Source organism: Brachyhypopomus gauderio, chromosome 4 (genome assembly GCF_052324685.1).
Source record: "Brachyhypopomus gauderio isolate BG-103 chromosome 4, BGAUD_0.2, whole genome shotgun sequence".
In the NCBI taxonomy this organism is placed as follows: domain Eukaryota; kingdom Metazoa; phylum Chordata; class Actinopteri; order Gymnotiformes; family Hypopomidae; genus Brachyhypopomus; species Brachyhypopomus gauderio.
Window position 1 is genome coordinate 6421086 of NC_135214.1, and position 21739 is coordinate 6442824.

The 21739-nt window shown below is 51.2% G+C and overlaps 1 protein-coding gene across 1 annotated transcript in view; it reads left to right on the plus strand.

Moving 5' to 3' along the window:
• Positions 1-2346: 2346 nt before the first annotated feature.
• The window catches only part of xpo4 (exportin 4), a 31065-nt gene continuing 11672 nt past the window's right edge, over positions 2347-21739 (plus strand). Inside the window, exons 1-7 of the mRNA XM_077001808.1 lie at positions 2347-2474; positions 4936-5041; positions 11770-11911; positions 12121-12259; positions 12721-12837; positions 13482-13634; positions 18485-18598. Coding sequence (XP_076857923.1) covers positions 2409-2474; positions 4936-5041; positions 11770-11911; positions 12121-12259; positions 12721-12837; positions 13482-13634; positions 18485-18598 — 837 coding nt within the window. The 5' untranslated portion in view covers positions 2347-2408. The remainder of the gene's footprint in view (positions 2475-4935; positions 5042-11769; positions 11912-12120; positions 12260-12720; positions 12838-13481; positions 13635-18484; positions 18599-21739) is intronic.

Sequence of the window (21739 nt, forward strand, 5' to 3'; positions counted from 1 at the left end):
TTAGTTGAATAAGGATGTCTTAAAAATCATGGGGGTTATTTTTGAGCTTCATATAGATTCACTGGGAATATTTCTACCCAAAATTGTTAACTGGTTCTACACATGGAATCCCCAATGTTGGCAAATCTGAAGTTAACTACACCATCATATCACGCGTCCACACACACCGCACAGTATTCTATAGAGGCAGTCTTTGCCTACAAGTACACGCTGTATCCTGTCGAGCAGTAGTGAAAAGGCTTGGGCAGCAGGTCAAAGAGGCGGGAGGCGCTTAGCGTGTGTGATGGTATGGTTATGTGCAATACAGAAGACAAGATGGAGTTTTCTAATCACACAAATCGCTTTTATCACCTTAATAGTGAGATACACTACGTAAAAGTAAATATATTAGTTTATGTATTTTCAGTATAGTTACATGACCCAATGCTGCTCATCGTTATTGATGTTACATTATCGGCATACTTTCATATATGCTTTTCGATTTGTTTCCTATTTTTTTGTAAAATGTGTGGTATAGGTTGACAGTGTGATTGACGTGGGATGTGACGAACTGTGTGCCTTCTAATGAATGTGTGGGTGTGTCCACCACATGCTGATCAGTATTTGAGGAGATGGAGATGCACCTTCAGACCTCATTTGGGCTGGTCCTGAGTGTCAGGGAGAAGGTGCTGTGAAGTTAGCAAGGAAGAGCAGGAAACATAGACAAGACTGGAATGAAAATGAGTTATGAAATGAAATTTTTAAATGTTGAAGGAGACATTAAGGTGGTGAGGTGGGGTAATGAATATTACATTATGTTTTGATCATTTTGAGATGATGTGGTTGTATTCACCTTAATTATTATTGTTGGTTCATTTGATGATTGACATATTTGTGATACAAGAATTTGCAGTAACTGTTCTACATGCCAAAATTAACTTTGATGCAAAATTGACAATCATTGATGTGTTTCATTATTTCATTGGATCAAATCAAATGCCTATGTCCATATTGTTGAACCATCCTATAGGATAACTGACTGGAAGACCTTAAATCTACAATCCATGATCACTCATTGCATGTAGTCAAGACAATCACAGCCTAAACTAAAATTAGTTTAAATTAAAGTAATGACAATTTACAGAAATGTCCTTTATATGGAAGTTCATCCTTTTTGTCCTGATCAGATTCCTTTTCAGACTGTAAAAACTAAAGTGCTTTATAGAATTTTACACCAAGTGGGTCAGAGGTTCTGCCAACCCATATTCATCAGAACGGACCACTCAGTGAAGAATTTAGGAGGCAGTGCATGTGGAGTCCAGTTAAGAGGTCATGTGAGTGAGTGTGCTGTGGGTTGTTTTGGTTTATTTTTTATTTTTTGTTTGTTTTTTTTTTTTTTTTTGATGGATCTTTTGTATTTTACTTTTGAAAGTGCTGACTGACAATCTCTGATTGACTATAATGTAAACTATAATGGGACTTTTCTTTTGTGTGCTTTTTTGTATTTCATTGCTTGATTGGGGTGGGACTTTTTGACTTCTGTGATCTTCCTTAATGTATTATATAATACAGTTATTATTGAAGTATATATTTATACAGATATATTTTTTGTATCTTCATTATTTTTAATTTTTCCGAGCTAACTTCTGAACCTCCATGTCTACAGTATTACAGTAAACATTTGGATTCATATCTTCTTCTTTTTTTACATGTAAGAATTTAAAATGCTTTCACTGTTCTCACATGTGTAAATGTATATGTCTAAATTAAATTAAATAAACGTCTGTTTGTTTCCAGTATTACTAAGTGTGATCTTATGCATATGGACCTTTTGGAACTGAAATCGGAAACAATGTACAAATAAGCATGTTAACATTCTTCATCAGTTAAGCAGTGTTGGTAAAAAATCAAAATAAATCACCTGATACACACTGTGAACATGAAAAGGGTCAGTCATGGCCTGGTGGTTAGGGTACTGGTCTTGTGACCGGAGGGTCGTGGGTTCGGTTCCCAGACCTGGGGCCATGACTGAGGTGCCCCTGAGCAAGGCCCTTAACCCTCAATTGCTCACTTGTATAAAAAATTAGATTAAAATGTATGTTGCTCTGGATAAGGGCGTCTGCCAAGTGCCGTAAATGTAAATGAAAAAGGCTTACGAGAATGTGACTAAGTGTTTCAGGGGGAAATAGTTTTAGATTGTGAAAAGCATTTTTAAAACTATATTACACAAAGCACATTTGGAATACGTGCTATGAGTAATCTGGTCTTATGTGTTTATTTAATTTAAGACTTGTGTTTATTATTATTTAGATGGCCTATTTAGTGCCTGTCCTGGTGTTATGTAACTCAGATGTTCCCCAGCAGCCCCTTGAACTCATTAGCCGCTCAATCCCACAATGCCGTGCGCGGCGCGTCATTGAAGAGAGACCATGATGGCGGCGGTCGGTGCACCAGAAGTGATTTCACAGCTGGAAAGCGCTGCCAAAGTTTTAATGGTGAGAAATACGCCGCTTTTTTGGGGGGGTCTGCGTGCTTTAATAGCGTCCCGTCTTAGTTCGACACCGAATACGAGAAGTGCGAGGTCGTCGGTGCGTCTTTTTTGTGGAGAGGCGTCGGTGGTGGGGAGCGATGCGTGGCGCAGTGCCGTGGCCGCTTCATCCCGCACCCTCGCCGAGACCTGCGGCGGGCGACCGCGGGCCACCCCGCCGGGTGTGACGGGCACACAAACTCACTTCTCCGGCGACACCTTATCCCCCCCACCTTACTCCAAATGAGCCCGAGTGACTTTTCTGTGGCGTTAAACACTCCGGAGTAGTTTGTGAGCATCCCCGGCGGTGCTAGGGCAGCTGTTGCTGGTGTTTTCATGTGGAGTCCAGTCGTGTTCAAACGGGACAAGGCGAAACCTGCAAACCTCCTCATGTCACTTATACGCTTGAGTTTGAGTTCTCGATATCTATATCGGCTGATCCAACATCGCACAGCTAGCTGGCTAAAAAGTTCACAGCGTCACATTGTGTGTAGTTGTTGTAGTTGTCGGGTCTGAATCTCTCCTGATTTGTGAGTGTTCAGGTCTTCTGTGTCTCCCTTTACAGTCATGATGGAAACACAAATCGTGCCTTCACCCTGAAGTTGTACAGCTACGATTAAGCCTTAGTGATTGTGGTCACTACATTTTGATAACTGACGCCTGTCTTTAATCTAGTCTCGATCTAGAGTAACAGACAAGGCTTGATCATGTCAGTTTATGCACAGGGTCTTTAAATCGAGTGTTTAAATGCTGGTTGTTTTGCCTGACAGTTGACCCAGAACAGGCTTGTCTCCGCCTCGTCAATACTAGATCATTTCTGTGGTTTGTTGTTATTTTGCAAAGTATTCTTAGTCTCATCGAATGACTGTTCTACCTTATCCACTATTCACACAGACCAGCTTACAATTTATGATTTTTTAGTAACAGGTTAAAAGGCCAAGGAGAGTACACAGTGCCAGGCAACATCAGTGTGAGAGCATCATCCATGTTTTAAGAGTGTCGAGGCCTCGTGAAGGTTCAGTGTTCGGCTTTAGTGCTGCATGTAATATTTACTATTCAAGTGCAGTGCTTAGGGAGATTGGACTGTAATTGTTTCAGCTTCCTTTATTTCTTTTGGGCTGGCCGTTAGGATTTCTTAAGCTTTCAGTATGTTGTAACATAGGGAGTTTTGAATAAACACACACATGTATATAATATGAATGTGTGTGTAGAACCATATCAATTTTAAATCAAGTTCACATGTTCATGCTACATTAAACAGGCTTAGGCTACAGCATTTGTGGAATATTTTTCTTAGTTTTCCTCTTTACTCTCTTAACTTTCTTCTTTAAACGTATAACTTGCACTGCACATGTATGTTCATGAAGGATTCAAAATAATATTCCTTTTTTTTGCAGAGATTTCATTCTAATAATTTGCTGCTAAATGTGAAATAATTCTAAAATCTAATTAAGATGTTAGTTTTTTTCCTGTACTAATCTTAATTTCTGTTGTACTTCATACTTTACTGTAGATATGTGGGCCATAGCTGTAACTATTAAGTTCAGGGTCAGATTTTGATGGTGAAGTGATATTCAGTGATTATTTGTGGTGCTCTGATTTCACATCCATGTGTTTTGTTCGTGATGCAACAGTGAACAGTGTTGTGTTGCTGTACCCATTGAGTTACTGTGCCTCTGGTTCACAAGGTCATCTGAGCTTCTCTCAGTGATTGAGGTTTGCCAGGAGGAACTGTGAGCGTAGCAGTCAGTCAGGAATGACGTGCAGCTTAAAGGGCATCTAGCCTCATGGCCCTGAAACTTTTCTGATGTGCAAAAGTAGTCCGTAAAAAAAACTCTAAAGTAAAAATTGTCAAAACATAAGGCTTGGAGGTGTAGTCACGAACCATGGCTGATGTTTGATGTCATCGCGCCTGTGGTCTGATTGTCAATGGTGTGTATTTAGAGCCTGTGAACCAGCAATAAAGACAGGACACTGCTTAGAATGATGAACGATCATCCCCTCTGGAAACATGGTAACGCATGCGTTTTGACTCCACGGTGCTCTGTGAGCTTTTAAATGTTAGCTCCGCCCCTCAACTGGAGGGATTGTGGTGATGTTGGGTTTGTGCTTGTTGGGCAGACTCATGTGGTCCAACTGGGGCTTGGTTCAGCAGCGCTGCCGCCAGGTGAACCACACCTGTGTCAGAGATGAGAGAGAGAGGGAGTGAGTGAAAGAGAGGGAGGGAGCCTTCCTTCGTCACCCTACTGTGAGCATGGGCTGGTTCGAACTGGTTAATGGATGGTTTCTCAGAGGCACTATAGCTCCGCTGTTGTGTGGAGCTTTGGGTGTTTTTGGGGAAAAAAATACAATGGCCATCTTCCTTTGCAAAACTTGTAGTCTGTGTGTGGACCTTTGTTAACCACGTGTGTTCTGGGTCACTTTTGCAGGCGCCGCCGTCCATGGTCAGCACGGAGCAACGGCAGCACGCTGAGCACATCTTCCTCTCCTTCCGCAAGTCCAAGTCTCCCTTCGCCGTCTGCAAGCACATCCTCGGTGAGTGGATGGCCGGGTCTCCCCAGTCAGGCAGGAGTAGTTGGAGTCGTTCCCAGTTAGATGAGCATTTCAGAGTGTGTTTAAATACTCTGAGTCTGGGTCTGGCTGCAGGGGGATGTGGGCTGGACCACGTGCTTGGGCTCTCGGCAGTGCGGTTCCAGTTCTGACCTGTGGTGGAAAAAAAAACAAAATCTCTGTCCCTGCATTTGTAGTAGGTTTAGCCTCATGAGATAAAACAGTACAGTACTTTTTCAGTATAAATGAAGAAACCCAGGATCAGGTTAAGGGACAAATAACCACAGTGTGTATAAAATATCACTTCGTACATATTTGGGCCTTTTCCTAAGCTGCAGGGTTTTTTGTTAGTTTGGATTTCAATCTGGTTTTACTTGATGTCTTGACCTTAACCACAGCAGGTCAGCTGTGTGATGATGGAGCAAGTGGAGGGGGCTGTTATGCTTCTGTTGTGGTGATGTTGAGCCCACACGTTGGCTGTCTGTCCGTGTCACCCAAATGACCTGTGCTGGCTTTCACGTGAACTCTGGAATATGCAGCTGTTTATTTATTTAGCCTGTCTAAAAGTTTGTAAACACCATGGGTTCTCCTGGCTGTAAAGCCTTCAGTGCTTTGACCCGGTGGTGTTCTATATTTGAGTGTGTGCACGTGTATAAGTGACGTGCACGAGCGTTTGAGTGTATCAATGTCTATGAGGGGTGTGTATGAGTGTATCGGCGTGCATGAGTGATGTACACTCACCGGTCATTTATTAGGTACGCCTGTGCAATTGCTCATTAACGCAAATGTCGAATCAGCCAATCACGTGGCAGCACCTCAATGCATTTAGATATGTAGACATGAACAAGACGATCTGCTGCAGTTCAAACCGGCCATCAGAATGGGCCGGAATGATTTAAGTGACTTTGAATGTGGCATGGTTGTTGGTGCCAGACGGGCTGGTCTGAGTATTTCAGAAACTGCTGATCTACTGGGATTTTCACGCACAACCATCTCTAGGGTGTAAAGAGAATCGTCCAAAAGATAAAATATCCAGTGAGCTGCAGTTCTGTGGGTACAAATGCCTTGTTGATGCCAGAGGTCAGAGGAGAATGGCCAGACTGGTTTGAGCTGATAGAATGACAACAGTAACTCAAATAACCAGTCGTTACAACCGAGACATGCAGAAGAGCATCTCTGAACGCACTACAGATGGGCTACAGCAGCAGAAGACCACACCGGGTGCTACTCCTGTCAGCTAAGAACAGGAAACTGAGGCTACAATTCACACAGGCTCACCAAAATTGGAGAACAGAAGATTGGAAAAAATTGCCTGGTCTGATGAGTTTCGATTTCTGCTGCGACGTTCAGATGGTACAGAATTTGGTATCAACAACATGAAAGCATGGATCCATCCTGCCTTGTATCAAGGGTTCAGGCTGGTGGTGATGGTGCAATGGTGTGTCGTCATATTTTCCTGGCATACTTTGGCCCCATTAGTACTAATTGAGCGTCATGTCAACATCACAGCCTACCTGAGTATTGTTGCTGACCATGTCTATCCCTTTATGACTACAGTGTGCCCATGTTGTGATGGCCACTTGCAGCAGGATTGCGTACCATGTCATAAAGCGCAAATAATCTCAGACTTTTTTTTTTTTTTTTTTTACACGACAATGAGTTCACTATACTTGAATGGCCTCCACAGTCACCAGATCTCAATCCAATAGAGCATCTTTGGGATGATTCACATCATTCACATTGAGGAATGTTTCTAGTACCTTGTTGAATCTATGTCACGAAGGATTAAGGCAGTCCTGAATGTAAAAGGGGGTCCAACCCAGTACTAGCAAGGTGTACCTAATAAAGTGGCCATTGTATATGAGCGTATATGAGTGTATTGGCATGTATGAGTGACATATATGAGCGTGTATGAGTGACGTGTATGAGTGACGTATATGAGCGTGTATGAGTGACGTATATGAGCGTGTGAATGTATCAGCGTGTATGAGTGACGTATATGAGCGTGTGAATGTATCAGCGTGTATGAGTGATGTATACACGTGTGAGTGTATCAACGTGTATGAGTGACATTTATGAGCGTCTGAGTGACGTTTATGAGCATGTATGAGTGTATCGGTGTGTATGAGTGACGTACGCAAGCGCGCCTGAGTGACGTACGCGAGCGCGCCTGAGTGACGTACGCGAGCGCGCCTGAGTGACGTACGCGAGTGCGCCTGAGTGACGTCTGAGTGACGTACGCGAGCGCGCCTGAGTGACGTCTGAGTGACGTACGCGAGCGCGTCTGAGTGACGTACGCGAGCGCGTCTGAGTGACGTACGCGAGCGCGCCTGAGTGACGTACGCGAGCGCGCCTGAGTGACGTACGCGAGCGCGCCTGAGTGACGTATGAGTGACGTATGCGAGCGCGCCTGAGTGGCGCCTGAGTGACGTACGCGAGCGCGCCTGAGTGACGTACGCGAGCGCGCCTGAGTGACGTATGAGTGACGTATATGAGCGCGTCTGAGTGAGGTATGAGTGACGTACGCGAGCGCGCCTGAGTGGCGCCTGAGTGACGTACGCGAGCGCGCCTGAGTGACGTACGCGAGCGCGCCTGAGTGACGTCTGAGTGACGTACGCGAGCGCGCCTGAGTGACGTCTGAGTGACGTACGCGAGCGCGTCTGAGTGACGTACGCGAGCGCGTCTGAGTGACGTACGCGAGCGCGTCTGAGTGACGTACGCGAGCGCGTCTGAGTGACGTACGCGAGCGCGTCTGAGTGACGTACGCGAGCGCGCCTGAGTGACGTACGCGAGCGCGCCTGAGTGACGTATGAGTGACGTATGCGAGCGCGCCTGAGTGGCGCCTGAGTGACGTACGCGAGCGCGCCTGAGTGACGTACGCGAGCGCGCCTGAGTGACGTATGAGTGACGTACGTGAGCACGCCTGAGTGACGTACGTGAGCGCGCCTGAGTGACGTACGTGAGCGCGCCTGAGTGACGTACGTGAGCGCGCCTGAGTGACGTACGCGAGCGCGCCTGAGTGACGTACGCGAGCGCGCCTGAGTGACGTAAGCGAGCGCGCCTGAGTGACGTATGAGTGACGTACGTGAGCGCGCCTGAGTGACGTACGTGAGCGCGCCTGAGTGACGTACGCGAGCGCGTCTGAGTGACGTACGCGAGCGCGTCTGAGTGACGTATGAGTGACGTACGCGAGCGCGCCTGAGTGACGTACGCGAGCGCGTCTGAGTGATGTCTGAGTGACGTACGCGAGCGCGTCTGAGTGACGTACGCGAGCGCCTACATTCAGGACTGCCTTAATCCTTCGTGGCATAGATTCAACAAGGTACTAGAAACATTCCTCGATGTGAATGATGTGAATCATCCCAAAGATGCTCTATTGGATTGAGATCTGGTGACCTGAGTGACGTATGAGTGACGTACGCGAGCGCGCCTGAGTGGCGTCTGAGTGACGTACGCGAGCGCGTCTGAGTGACGTACGCGAGCGCGCCTGAGTGATGTCTGAGTGACGTACGCGAGCGCGCCTGAGTGATGTCTGAGTGACGTACGCGAGCGCGCCTGAGTGACGTACGCGAGCGCGCCTGAGTGACGTCTGAGTGACGTACGCGAGCGCGCCTGAGTGACGTACGCGAGCGCGCCTGAGTGACGTACGCGAGCGCGCCTGAGTGACGTGCGCGAGCGCGCCTGAGTGACGTATGAGTGACGTACGCGAGCGCGCCTGAGTGACGTATGAGTGACGTACGCGAGTGCGCCTGAGTGACGTCTGAGTGACGTACGCGAGCGCGCCTGAGTGACGTACGCGAGCGCGCCTGAGTGATGTACGCGAGCGCGTCTGAGTGACGTCTGAGTGACGTACGCGAGCGCGCCTGAGTGACGTCTGAGTGACGTACGCGAGCGCGTCTGAGTGACGTATGAGTGACGTACGCGAGCGCGCCTGAGTGACGTATGAGTGACGTACGCGAGCGCGCCTGAGTGACGTCTGAGTGACGTACGCGAGCGCGCCTGAGTGACGTATGAGTGACGTACGCGAGCGCGCCTGAGTGACGTATGAGTGACGTACGCGAGCGCGCCTGAGTGACGTACGCGAGCGCGCCTGAGTGACGTATGAGTGACGTACGCGAGCGCGCCTGAGTGACGTACGCGAGCGCGCCTGAGTGACGTATGAGTGACGTACGCGAGCGCGCCTGAGTGACGTCTGAGTGACGTACGCGAGCGCGCCTGAGTGACGTATGAGTGACGTACGCAAGCGCGCCTGAGTGACGTCTGAGTGACGTACGCGAGCGCGTCTGAGTGATGTATGAGTGACGTACGCGAGCGCGTCTGAGTGACGCCTGAGTGACGTACGCGAGCGCGCCTGAGTGACGTCTGAGTGACGTACGCGAGCGCGCCTGAGTGACGTATGAGTGACGTACGCGAGCGCGCCTGAGTGACGTCTGAGTGACGTACGCGAGCGCGCCTGAGTGACGTACGCGAGCGCGCCTGAGTGACGTACGCGAGCGCGCCTGAGTGACGTCTGAGTGACGTACGCGAGCGCGCCTGAGTGACGTACGCGAGCGCGCCTGAGTGACGTCTGAGTGACGTACGCGAGCGCGTCTGAGTGACGTACGCGAGCGCCTACATTCATGACTGCCTTAATCCTTCGTGGCATAGATTCAACAAGGTACTAGAAACATTCCTCGATGTGAATGATGTGAATCATCCCAAAGATGCTCTATTGGATTGAGATCTGGTGACCTGAGTGACGTATGAGTGACGTACGCGAGCGCGCCTGAGTGGCGTCTGAGTGACGTACGCGAGCGCGTCTGAGTGACGTACGCGAGCGCGCCTGAGTGATGTCTGAGTGACGTACGCGAGCGCGTCTGAGTGACGTACGCGAGCGCGTCTGAGTGACGTCTGAGTGACGTACGCGAGCGCGCCTGAGTGACGTACGCGAGCGCGCCTGAGTGACGTACGCGAGCGCGCCTGAGTGACGTACGCGAGCGCGCCTGAGTGACGTGCGCGAGCGCGAGCGCGCCTGAGTGACGTATGAGTGACGTACGCGAGCGCGCCTGAGTGACGTATGAGTGACGTATGAGTGACGTACGCGAGCGCGCCTGAGTGACGTACGCGAGCGCGCCTGAGTGACGTATGAGTGACGTACGCGAGCGCGTCTGAGTGACGTCTGAGTGACGTACGCGAGCGCGTCTGAGTGACGTACGCGAGCGCGCCTGAGTGACGTCTGAGTGACGTACGCGAGCGCGCCTGAGTGACGTCTGAGTGACGTACGCGAGCGCGCCTGAGTGACGTATGAGTGACGTACGCGAGCGCGTCTGAGTGACGTACGCGAGCGCGTCTGAGTGACGTACGCGAGCGCGCCTGAGTGACGTATGAGTGACGTACGCGAGCGCGCCTGAGTGACGTCTGAGTGACGTACGCGAGCGCGCCTGAGTGACGTCTGAGTGACGTACGCGAGCGCGCCTGTGTGACGTCTGAGTGACGTACGCGAGCGCGCCTGAGTGACGTACGCGAGCGCGCCTGAGTGACGTCTGAGTGACGTACGTGAGCGCGCCTGAGTGACGTCTGAGTGACGTACGCGAGCGCGCCTGAGTGACGTATGAGTGACGTACGCGAGCGCGCCTGAGTGACGTATGAGTGACGTACGCGAGCGCGCCTGAGTGACGTATGAGTGACGTACGCGAGCGCGCCTGAGTGACGTCTGAGTGACGTACGCGAGCGTGCCTGAGTGACGTACGCGAGCGTGCCTGAGTGACGTACGCGAGCGCGCCTGAGTGACGTACGCGAGCGCGCCTGAGTGACGTACGCGAGCGCGTCTGAGTGACGTACGCGAGCGCGCCTGAGTGACGTATGAGTGACGTACGCGAGCGCGCCTGAGTGACGTCTGAGTGACGTACGCGAGCGCGCCTGAGTGACGTATGAGTGACGTACGCGAGCGCGTCTGAGTGACGTCTGAGTGACGTACGCGAGCGCGCCTGAGTGACGTACGCGAGCGCGTCTGAGTGACGTACGCGAGCGCGCCTGAGTGACGTATGAGTGACGTACGCGAGCGCGCCTGAGTGACGTCTGAGTGACGTACGCGAGCGCGCCTGAGTGACGTATGAGTGACGTATGAGTGACGTACGCGAGCGCGCCTGAGTGACGTCTGAGTGACGTACGCGAGCGCGTCTGAGTGACGTACGCGAGCGCGCCTGAGTGACGTATGAGTGACGTACGCGAGCGCGCCTGAGTGACGTACGCGAGCGCGCCTGAGTGACGTATGAGTGACGTACGCGAGCGCGCCTGAGTGACGTCTGAGTGACGTACGCGAGCGCGCCTGAGTGACGTATGAGTGACGTACGCGAGCGCGCCTGAGTGACGTCTGAGTGACGTACGCGAGCGCGTCTGAGTGACGTACGCGAGCGCGCCTGAGTGACGTATGAGTGACGTACGCGAGCGCGTCTGAGTGACGTCTGAGTGACGTACGCGAGCGCGCCTGAGTGACGTATGAGTGACGTACGCGAGCGCGCCTGAGTGACGTATGAGTGACGTACGCGAGCGCGCCTGAGTGACGTATGAGTGACGTACGCGAGCGCGTCTGAGTGATGTATGAGTGACGTACGCGAGCGCGTCTGAGTGACGCCTGAGTGACGTACGCGAGCGCGCCTGACTGACCTACGCGAGCGCGCCTGAGTGACGTACGCGAGCGCGCCTGACTCCCTCCCTCTCCCTGTCCTCCCCAGAGACCAGTAAGGTGGACTACGTCCTCTTCCAGGCAGCCACTGCTGTGATGGAGGCGGTGGTGAGGGAGTGGGTCCTGCTGGAGAAGAGCAGCATCGAGTCTCTACGCACGTTCCTGCTCACCTACGTCCTACAGAGACCCAAGTAAATGTGCAGGCACCGCTTGGACAGCACACGCCGGGATTCGAGCTCGTACTCGTCCCCGTACAGTTAAATCCTCGCCATTCAGTACAATTCAGCTCTGCTTATGTCATTTAGGTTTAGATGCACAACGTTCCTTTGATGTCCTCGTGTAGTTTGTTTTGGTTGGGTGACTGTGCAGCTTACGTCTGCGTGGCTGTGCTCTGCTGCAGTCTGCAGAAATATGTGCGTGAGCAGATCCTCCTGGCTGTCGCCGTCATAGTAAAGCGTGGCTCACTGGACAAGTCCATCAACTGCAAGAGCATCTTCCACGAGGTCGGCCATCTGATCAGCAGCGGCAACCCCACCGTGGTGAGAGCTCACTCCTGCTCCTTCTGCTATGCTGTTTCGTCTGTACTTTTCAAAGGCCATAAATAAGCTCCAACCAGAAGGCCGAAGTTTTGGCCGTTATTTAGAATGTAAATGTGTGCGACGCCAACTGCCCGTTTTGCCCACTAGAGGGAGACGGGTGTCTAGGGGATTGTTGGGAGAGGATCGAGTCCCCAGTGTCACACTGTTATAACAGTGTGTTGCACACAATGAAGTGAAATTCAAGTGTGTGGCTCTAAGCTGTAAATACATGAATAGAATCTGCAATTAAATGGTTTTATTTGATTTGTATGAATTTTATTGTTTGTTGCTGCATGCAGAATTGTAATTTTTAAGATGGTACAAAGTAGTAACATGAAATAGAGCTGTAGTTATCTTTGATTATCCAAATTTGTGTGTGTGTGTGTGTGTGTGTGTGTGTGCACGCACATGTCTGCCCTTAGCAAACACTAGCGTGCTCCATCCTGACTGCTCTGCTGAGTGAATTCTCCAGTTCCAGTAAGACCAGTAACATTGGCCTGAGTATGGAGTTCCATGGCAGCTGTAAGCGTGTCTTTCAGGTCAGCCTTCTCCCACTATCTCCCACACACACACACACACACACACACACACACACACACACTGACCCATCATGGCAGCTGTAAGCGTGTCTTTCAGCTCAGCTTTCTCCCAGTATTTCCTGTTCTCCTGCACACACAGACCCATCATGCCATTATTAAAACTTTGATGTAGGTTCAAAAGCAAAAACATCAGCTGCCAAGTACATCACATGCTAGCCAGGTTGAGTAATTTCATTTCCGTTCTTTAATTACTTAGTTTTAATGGTTTTAAAGTGCATATATACCAACCCTTTTCACATTCATTAAAGGTGTGTGTCTGTCTGTGTGTGTGTGTGTGTGTGTGTGTGTGTGTGTGTCTCTCTCTCTCTCTCTGTGTCTCTCTCTCTCTCTGTCTCTCTCTCTCTCTCTGTGTCTCTCTCTCTGTGTCTCTCTCTCTCTCTGTGTCTCTCTCTCTCTCTGTGTCTCTCTCTCTCTCTGTGTCCCTCTCTCTCTGTCTCTCTCTCTGTGTCTCTCTCTCTGTCTCTCTCTGTGTGTGTGTGCCTCTGTGTGTGTGTGTGTGTGTCTCTCTCTCTCTCTCTCTCTCTCTCTCTCTCTCTCTCTCTGTGTGTGTGTGTGTGTGTGTGTGTGTGTGTGTCGGTCTGTAGGAGGAGGACCTGCGTCAGATCTTTGTTCTCACCATGGAGGTCTTGCAGGAGTTCAGCCTCAGGGAGAACCTCAGTGCCCAGATGTCCTCTGTGTTCCAGCGTTACCTAGCACTGGCCAATCAAGTACTGAGCTGGAACTTTCTCCCACCAAATCATATCCTTTAAAAACAATCAGGTTACAGAACTGATTCATTCATTATGTTTTTTGACGCATGGAGCCATACTTTAGTTCATTCACACTACTAGTCATGTGACTCCATGGCCTCGCCCCGCATTCCGTGGTGCACCGTGGCCTGTGTGTGTCCCCTGAGCGATCGGCCAGGGCGTGTGCGGCGCTCCGAGGTGGTAATCCGTCTGGGCCTGGCTGTGGCCCCCCGTCTGTTTACTGGGCTCCGGGCTGGCGTCGGTGCCAATCAGCGGTGCAGATCACTTTCAGAGCGCCCCTTACTGCCCTCGCCCTGCCTTCAAACGCACACCCCGTGGAATGTGGAGCAGGCGTGCGTCTGCCCCCGTGGTTGCGCTGGTGGGCTGGGCTCACAGCAGCTACTGGCTGGGTGGTATGTAAAGGAGATGCTCCTTTGGGACAGAGCGTATTTATTAAGGGGTGATGGGGGAGGGCGGGGGCTCACACATGTTGACTTGAAGGTCTGTGCTTAAAATTGCGTTCTCGACAGCCGCGTGTGCCTCCAGCTCCTTTCAAAGTGCCGCCGTGTGTCTGTGTGTGTACATGCTCGCCCGCACGTGTGTGTGTGCATTCCACTTTGGCATGCGTGTCATCTGTGGGGGGGCCCTCCCCCTCTCCTGTCCTGTGGAGGTGTCGTATGCGGGACACACACTGCCTTGCTCCTCTCCGAGACGACGTCCGGCCAGAGAAGCCGTTTCCCAGGGTGACGGGTTGATGGGGACACGAGCGCAGGCGCAGGGTGTCCTCCGAAGGAGAATGTGATTCTTCACTGGCCCAAGAACCTTTCCCACACATCTAGCCTCTCTGGCTTTGAGCCCCATTTAACACTCTTAAAACCATTGTGCTAACGAATCACTCCCACAGTGTACGCCGTCTGTCCAGAGTCAGCATGCTCTTAATTACCCGCCCGAGAAACCGCATGCTTCCTGTCAAGACAGTCCCGCCCCAGTCCTGCACTTCGATAAGAGACGTCCCACCCTCTTTCCCAGTCTTAATTGTACAGCCGTTCTGTCAGGACTGTGTGGGAGACTGCCTTGTTACCACTGAAGTGTCTTTACTGGGGTTTGGCACAGCAGGGAATCCCCCTTTCAGTTCACGCCTTACCATTTCAATCCTGTCAAACTCTTTGTTTTACAAGCCACTTTGACAAGCCGTTTTTTCAGCCATTAAACACCACTACGTCCTCATTTGAACCCCTCATTCAACTCCTTATGCAATAAATCCTAAATCATTCTCCAGCTTTGACCATTCTCAACCCACAGGCCTCCGCTTTCTCAGAGTCATAACCGTAACATCTTCTGGCCTGATGTACCATGTCCTCAGGGCCACTGCTTTCTCGTGAGCAGTCTGCTGCACCTGGAGGCTCCACCCTTAGCTCCGCCCCTTTTCCTCCCTCCTCCTCCACCCGAGGCTTGCTGAGAACAGACCGCGTGTGACTGTGTGTCTCTGCGCCCAGCTAAAAATACCAGAACTCATGAATCTCCAAGCCACCTCCTGACATGATGACAGACAGGAGCGTCTATTCTGGCCCTGTCACTTCCTGATACTGTCGCTCTGCCAGGTTTCCACGGTTACTCACGCGCTGCCTCCACTTGTCGTCTCAGAGTTATGACCAGCGGGTGTCTGGACAGTCATCCGTAGCTGCAGCCTGGAGACGTGAGCCCCAGCCGTCGGCGAAAGATCCTCGACACCCTCACGTGTTTCGCTGGGTTCTTCTTCTGTCACGTCCCTCCAGTGCTCAACACCTTCTGCTCTTGAGTTCAGCGGCGACAGCCTCAACCTGATGGCCTGTCTGTTGATGGTTTGGTTTTGATAACACAACTTTTATTAGACCGTGGGAGGGCAAGCTGCATCTCTGCACAAGACACTCCTGTCCACTGTCCCGTAACTGCTGTCCCGTACACCGGTGGGAAGCAGTTCCTTCAAGCCCGTCGAGCTCCCGATATGGCCCTGACCCTGACCACATGGCCAAGTCATCATCTCGTCTTTAACAACCATCACGCTGCCTGCCGCACACGTTACCATTATGCGCTTTACGGTATTTCAGTACTGACGTACATTGGTCAGCCCTTGAGGGACACACAGACCAATGCTGTCCATTGTTCAATATTATTTACATTTGTGGATTAATCGAAGCACGCGGCACAGTCATCTCGAAGAATGTCGTGTTTACATTTTATAGCCTCACTGGTGTGTTGAGTGGATGTAAAGTCGTTGTGTGTAGCATGTTGAGTGGATGTAAAGCGTTGCGTGTAGTGTGTTGAGTGGATGTAAAGGCGTAGCGTGTTGAGTGCGTCTAAAGGCGTAGCGTGTTGAGTGGGCGTAAAGGCGTAGCGTGTTGAGTGGGCGTAAAGGCGTAGCGTGTTGAGTGGGCGTAAAGGCGTAGCGTGTTGAGTGGGCGTAAAGGCGTAGCGTGTTGAGTGGGCGTAAAGGCGTAGCGTGTTGAGTGGGCGTAAAGGCGTAGCCTGTTGAGTGGGCGTAAAGGCGTAGCCTGTTGAGTGGGCGTAAAGGCGTAGCCTGTTGAGTGGGCGTAAAGGCGTAGCCTGTTGAGTGGGCGTAAAGGCGTAGCCTGTTGAGTGGGGGTAAAGGCGTAGCCTGTTGAGTGGGCGTAAAGGCGTAGTGTGTTGAGGGGGCGTAAAGGCGTAGCCTGTTGAGGGGGCGTAAAGGCGTAGCCTGTTGAGGGGGCGTAAAGGCGTAGCCTGTTGAGGGGGCGTAAAGGCGTAGTGTGTAGCCTGTTGAGGGGGCGTAAAGGCGTAGTGTGTAGCATGTAGCATATTGAGTGGGCGTAAAGGCGTAGTGTATTGAGTGGGCGTAAAGGCGTAGTGTGTAGCGTGTTGAGGGGGCGTAAAGGCGTAGTGTGTAGCGTGTTGAGGGTGCGTAAAGGCGTAGTGTGTAGCGTGTTGAGGGGGCGTAAAGGCATAGTGTGTAGCGTGTTGAGGGGGCGTAAAGGCGTAGTGTGTAGCATGTAGCATATTGAGTGGGCGTAAAGGCATAGTGTATTGAGTGGGTGTAAAGGCGTAGTGTGTAGCGTGTTGAGGGAGCATAAAGGCGTAGTGTGTAGCATATTGAGTGGGCATAAAGGCGTAGTGTATTGAGTGGGCGTAAAGGCGTAGTGTGTAGCGTGTTGAGTGGGCGTAAAGGCGTTGTGTGTAGCGTGTTGAGTGGGCGTAAAGGCGTAGTGTGTAGCTTGTTGAGTGGGCGTAAAGGCGTAGTGTGTAGCGTGTTGAGTGGGCGTAAAGGCGTAGTGTGTAGCGTGTTGAGTGGGCGTAAAGGCGTAGTGTGTAGTGTGTTGAGTGGGCGTAAAGGCGTAGTGTGTAGCGTGTTGAGGGGGCGTAAAGGCGTAGTGTGTAGCATGTAGCATATTGAGTGGGCGTAAAGGCGTAGTGTATTGAGTGGGTGTAAAGGCGTAGTGTGTAGCGTGTTGAGGGGGCGTAAAGGCGTAGTGTGTAGCATATTGAGTGGGTGTAAAGGCGTAGTGTATTGAGTGGGCGTAAAGGCGTAGTGTGTAGCGTGTTGAGTGGGCGTAAAGGCGTAGTGTGTAGCGTGTTGAGTGGGCGTAAAGGCGTAGTGTGTAGCTTGTTGAGTGGGCGTAAAGGTGTAGTGTGTAGCGTGTTGAGTGGGCGTAAAGGCGTAGTGTGTAGCGTGTTGAGTGGGCGTAAAGGCGTAGTGTGTAGCGTGTTAATTGTGAAGTGTCTTTGGGTACTGAGCATGGTGCTGTGTAACAGGATATAATATAATTTCCTGTAACATCACCATTGCAGAGGCTATTGGGATAATGCTCAATAAACATATTGTGCATCACTTATTGCCCCGGGCCTGCGCTCCTGCCCCGGGCTGGGGGAGCATGTGGCACCAGGCTGTGGTCTCCTTGGCCTCCTCCCCCGTGCTCAGGTCACTCAGAGTTCTGCTGCCCCGATGCTAATTTTAAACGGTCATAAAACCGGGCTTGTTCGGGGGGGGGTTGTGTCAGGGAAGAGGTGTGTGTATGTGTGTGCACGCGTGTGTGTCCTATATACACACACTCAGTGCCTTTCAACTGGCACCTGTCTGGGTGTGTGTGTGTCGGTGGTTGCATTGTGGTAATATACTTTATCAACTTTAGTATACTTTATCAAATATGTATGGGATTGTGTTGTTTGCGGTGTGTGTGTGTGTGTGTGTGTGCATGCACACACATGCATATATGTCTGTAGGGAGTGACTGTAGGTTCAAGTGGAATGCTTGGCTGCTGTCGGTAACTGGCCTTGATCAGACATTCCTGTGGGATTCTCCTCCTTTTTGGTCCCCCCCCTCTCTCTTTCTCTCTCTCTCTCTCTCCCCCTTTCTCTCTCTCACTCCCCCCTTCTCTCTCGTCTCCTTTTTTTCCTCTCCTCTCTGTATGCCTCTCTCTCTCTCTCTCTCTCTCTCTCTCTCTCTCTCTCTCTCTCTCTCTCTCTCTCTCTCTCTTTCTTTCCAGTGGATCATTAAGTGGGTGACCTTGAAGATACAGTTGAAGTGGGAGGGGACAGTTGAAGTGGGAGGGGACAGTTGAAGTGGGAGGGGACAGTTGAAGTGGGAGGGGACAGTTGAAGTGGGAGGGGACTGGGAGGGACCGGTTTACTGTACCATCGCGTGTTCTGTCAGACAGACACACAGAAGAGAGACTGAGGGATGAGGGAGTGAAAGGCAGCTACTCTCCCAGGAGACAGGACAGGAACTGTGGTAGTCAGACGAACCTTGAGAGGTAAAGACGGTGAAGAGCCTGAGCTAGAGAAGGCATCTGGTCCAGGTCCGCCAACCGGTCAGTGAGATGATGCTTCTGACCTTAACCGCAACAGCACTGGGCAGACACTACATCGCCATGTTCGAAGCCACCCAGAACGTCATGCTGAAGCCAACCGAGTCGTGGAGGGAAGCTCTTCTGGACCACAGGGTGATGGATCTCTTCTTCACGGTGAGTCCACCCCTCCCTCTCTCCCTTCTTTCAACCCTTTTCTGAGGGTTCCTGTTGTCGTGGAAACCTCGTTGTGTGTGTAGTTTGGGTCTACTCCGGGTGTGTTTCCTCCAAGTCCCTCTGGAAGGATGCTGTGGTTGACAGACCTGCGTGTTTGACGGAGCTCTCGGATTGCAGAGCTGTAATTATAATTCACTGTTTTCCTGGAGAATTTTCCCAGAGTGGCCAAGCGTGGAAGCTGGATGTGCTGTATTTAGGACAGTAGGGCCCCAACATGGCCGCCTCCACCATGGCTGATTGACTAGGTGGTGCCTGAGCTGTAGCGGAGATGGAGTCTGTGCTGTAGCGGAGATGGAGTCTGTGCTGTAGCGGAGATGGAGTCTGTGCTGTAGCGGAGATGGAGTCTGTGCTGTAGCGGAGATGGAGTCTGTGCTGTAGCGGAGATGGAGTCTGTGCTGTAGCGGAGATGGAGTAGGTGGAGTCTGTGCTGTAGCGGAGATGGAGTCTGTGCTGTAGCGGAGATGGAGTAGGTGGTGTCTGTGCTGTAGTGGAGATGGAGTAGGTGGTGTCTGTGCTGTAGCGGAGATGGAGTAGGTGGTGTCTGAGCTGTAGCGGAGATGGAGTAGGTGGAGTCTGTGCTGTAGCGGAGATGAAGTAGGTGGAGTCTGTGCTGTAGCGGAGATGGAGTAGGTGGAGTCTGTGCTGTAGCGGAGATGGAGTAGGTGGTGTCTGAGCTGTAGTGGAGATGGTCCTCCACTGCTACACCCTTTTTGTTTTATTTTTCAAACTTATTTCTTTACCATTTGTCTAAATCCCCAATGGTCAGAAAAGCATTATTTAATCATTTGTTCGGTTCAAGAGACAATCTTGATTAACTCTGGATGAAATGTGTCAAAATGAAGGGTCCCTTAGGGTTGGGGTTGGGGTTGGGCTGACTGAGACGGCTGGTCTCAGCCTGGGTTGACCCCATAAACCCTCTCGTGTGATCAGAGGATCCGCCTTGTCCCCTCCCCTCAGCGCCAGTGGGATTAGGCTCCGCCCCCTCCTATTCGCTCCTGAGGAATTGTGTCTATGAGCTGTCAGGGTGTTGCCTGTCGGTCGCCGTGTGTAGCCCTGGAGGGGGGGCGGCTGCTAATCCGGTGGGACTTATGGGTTAAACCTACACCTGGCGTGTGGGGTCTTCTGAGGAGGCCCTGATGACCCCCGGGGCAAGATGCTCGTGCCGGACGACTGAACCGCCGAGGGCCGTAGGGTGTGCAGCTGGCCGACTGTTTTCATCTTGGACCCGTTTTCATCTGCCGTCCCTCGCTGCTTTGGGCCGGCCTGGCGGGGCGGTGAGGGTGGAGACGCCGAGATGGGCCCGCACTGAACTAGAAGTAACCTAGAGAGCAGAAGGCATGTGGCGTGGTGTTTGGGTATTTGCAGAGGGAGGGGGAAGTTGTTTTTGTTGGGGTTGAAATGTATTCAGCTGTCTGTCCATATCTTGGTGTGTTGTTTTTTCTGTGTGTATGTGTCCGTGTGTGTGTCCGTGTGTGTGTGAGACTCTTCAGCTGTTTGCCCTCACTCCTCAGCTGTGATTGGGGGCACACGCTGCAGGGGTCGGAGGTCGCAATGGACGAGTGGCAGGATTAGAACCTGACCCCGGGGTTGGTAGCCTGTTAGCAGCCCCCTTGATCTCTCCCGGCCCGTGGGCCAGGGCCTTGGGCGGCCCAGGGCTTCTGTGTGAGGAGTCTGTCTCTCAGGATGGAGCTGTGTGTCCCCATGGGGGTTGAGAGGAGACAGCAGAGTCACACAATGAAACGCAGACTGAAATACATCTCCTCTTCACACCTAATAAATCCACTACGCTAAGATTTTCCTACCCAAACCCAACTCTGGCAAGGGGTGTTTTTGTTTGTGGTTTTGGTTTATTTTTACACACACACACACACACACACACACACACACACACACACACACACACACACACACACACACTGTACCTAGCCCTGTACCTCAAATGTCCTCACAGGAACATACAGGTAATTAACAGATGACAGGATATGTTTTGCTTGTGGCCATTTCTTTATTATTGTGCTTATTGTTTCATTTCTAAGACCTTTCCGTCAGACGTATGCGGAGGGTGCGTAGTTGGACGAGTGTGGTCCGTGAGCCCCTGGGTTATGGTGTAAACAGATGCAGGCATTGTTGTGAGGCTCGTTTGGGATGTCGTGACTGTGATGACGGTCTGTCCTGTGTGTCCGTAACGGGATCTGAGTGAGTGCTGATGGAGAGATGAGCTGACCAGGAACAAAAGACAGGAGGGTTTGTCTTTCCCTCTAAAAATAGTTCCCTCTTTCCCTCTCTCTTTCTCCCTGCAGTACTCTCTACAACTCTCTCTCTCTCTCTCTCTCTCTCTCTCTCTCTCTGGTGGAATAGTTTGCGTGGTGTAGATGTTCTTTGGTGCAGCTGTTTTTACAGCGCGTGCTGCTCACGTAACTTTGGCCTTGTGCGTTCTCTCTCTCTCTCTCTCTCTCTCTCTCATTCTCTATCCCTCTCTCCCTCCCTCCCTTTCTCTCCTTTGTAGTTTTGTCTTTTTCTCTGTCTCTATTCTTTCTCCCCCTGTCTGTCTGTCTGTCGGTGTCGCGCTCTCTCTCTCTCTCTCTCTCTCTCTCTCTGTCTCTATTCTTTCTCTCTCTGACTTATTCTCCCTCTCTCCCCTCCTCTCTTCTGTATGGCACCATGCTAGTGATGGTGGTTAGTGACGGTGGTTAGTGATAGCGTGTTAGCAGCGCGCTGGTCTTGGGCAGTGGGGGCTGGAGCCTCTCCAACCTCCGTGTGGGTTCCTTCTTTTTTCCCTCTTTCTTTTTTCTTTTTCTTGAAGCATCTTGCCAGGACATTAGGCTCACAGACAGGCGTCAGGACGTGATGGCGGGACACTGAGATCGGGACCAGGGGAATAAGGACTGGAGGCGGTGGGGGGTGGAGAGACTGTGCCCACCACGCCCGACCCACACACCGCACGGACACTCGCACCATGTTTCTGTGGACACCAGACAGGGACAGTGTCCCCACGGCTGAGATTTGGCTTCTGTGAGCGTTTGTTTTAGACTGCATCAGTGTTTGGGAGCTGCTTTTTGCCCCTGAGCCGTTTTATTTTTT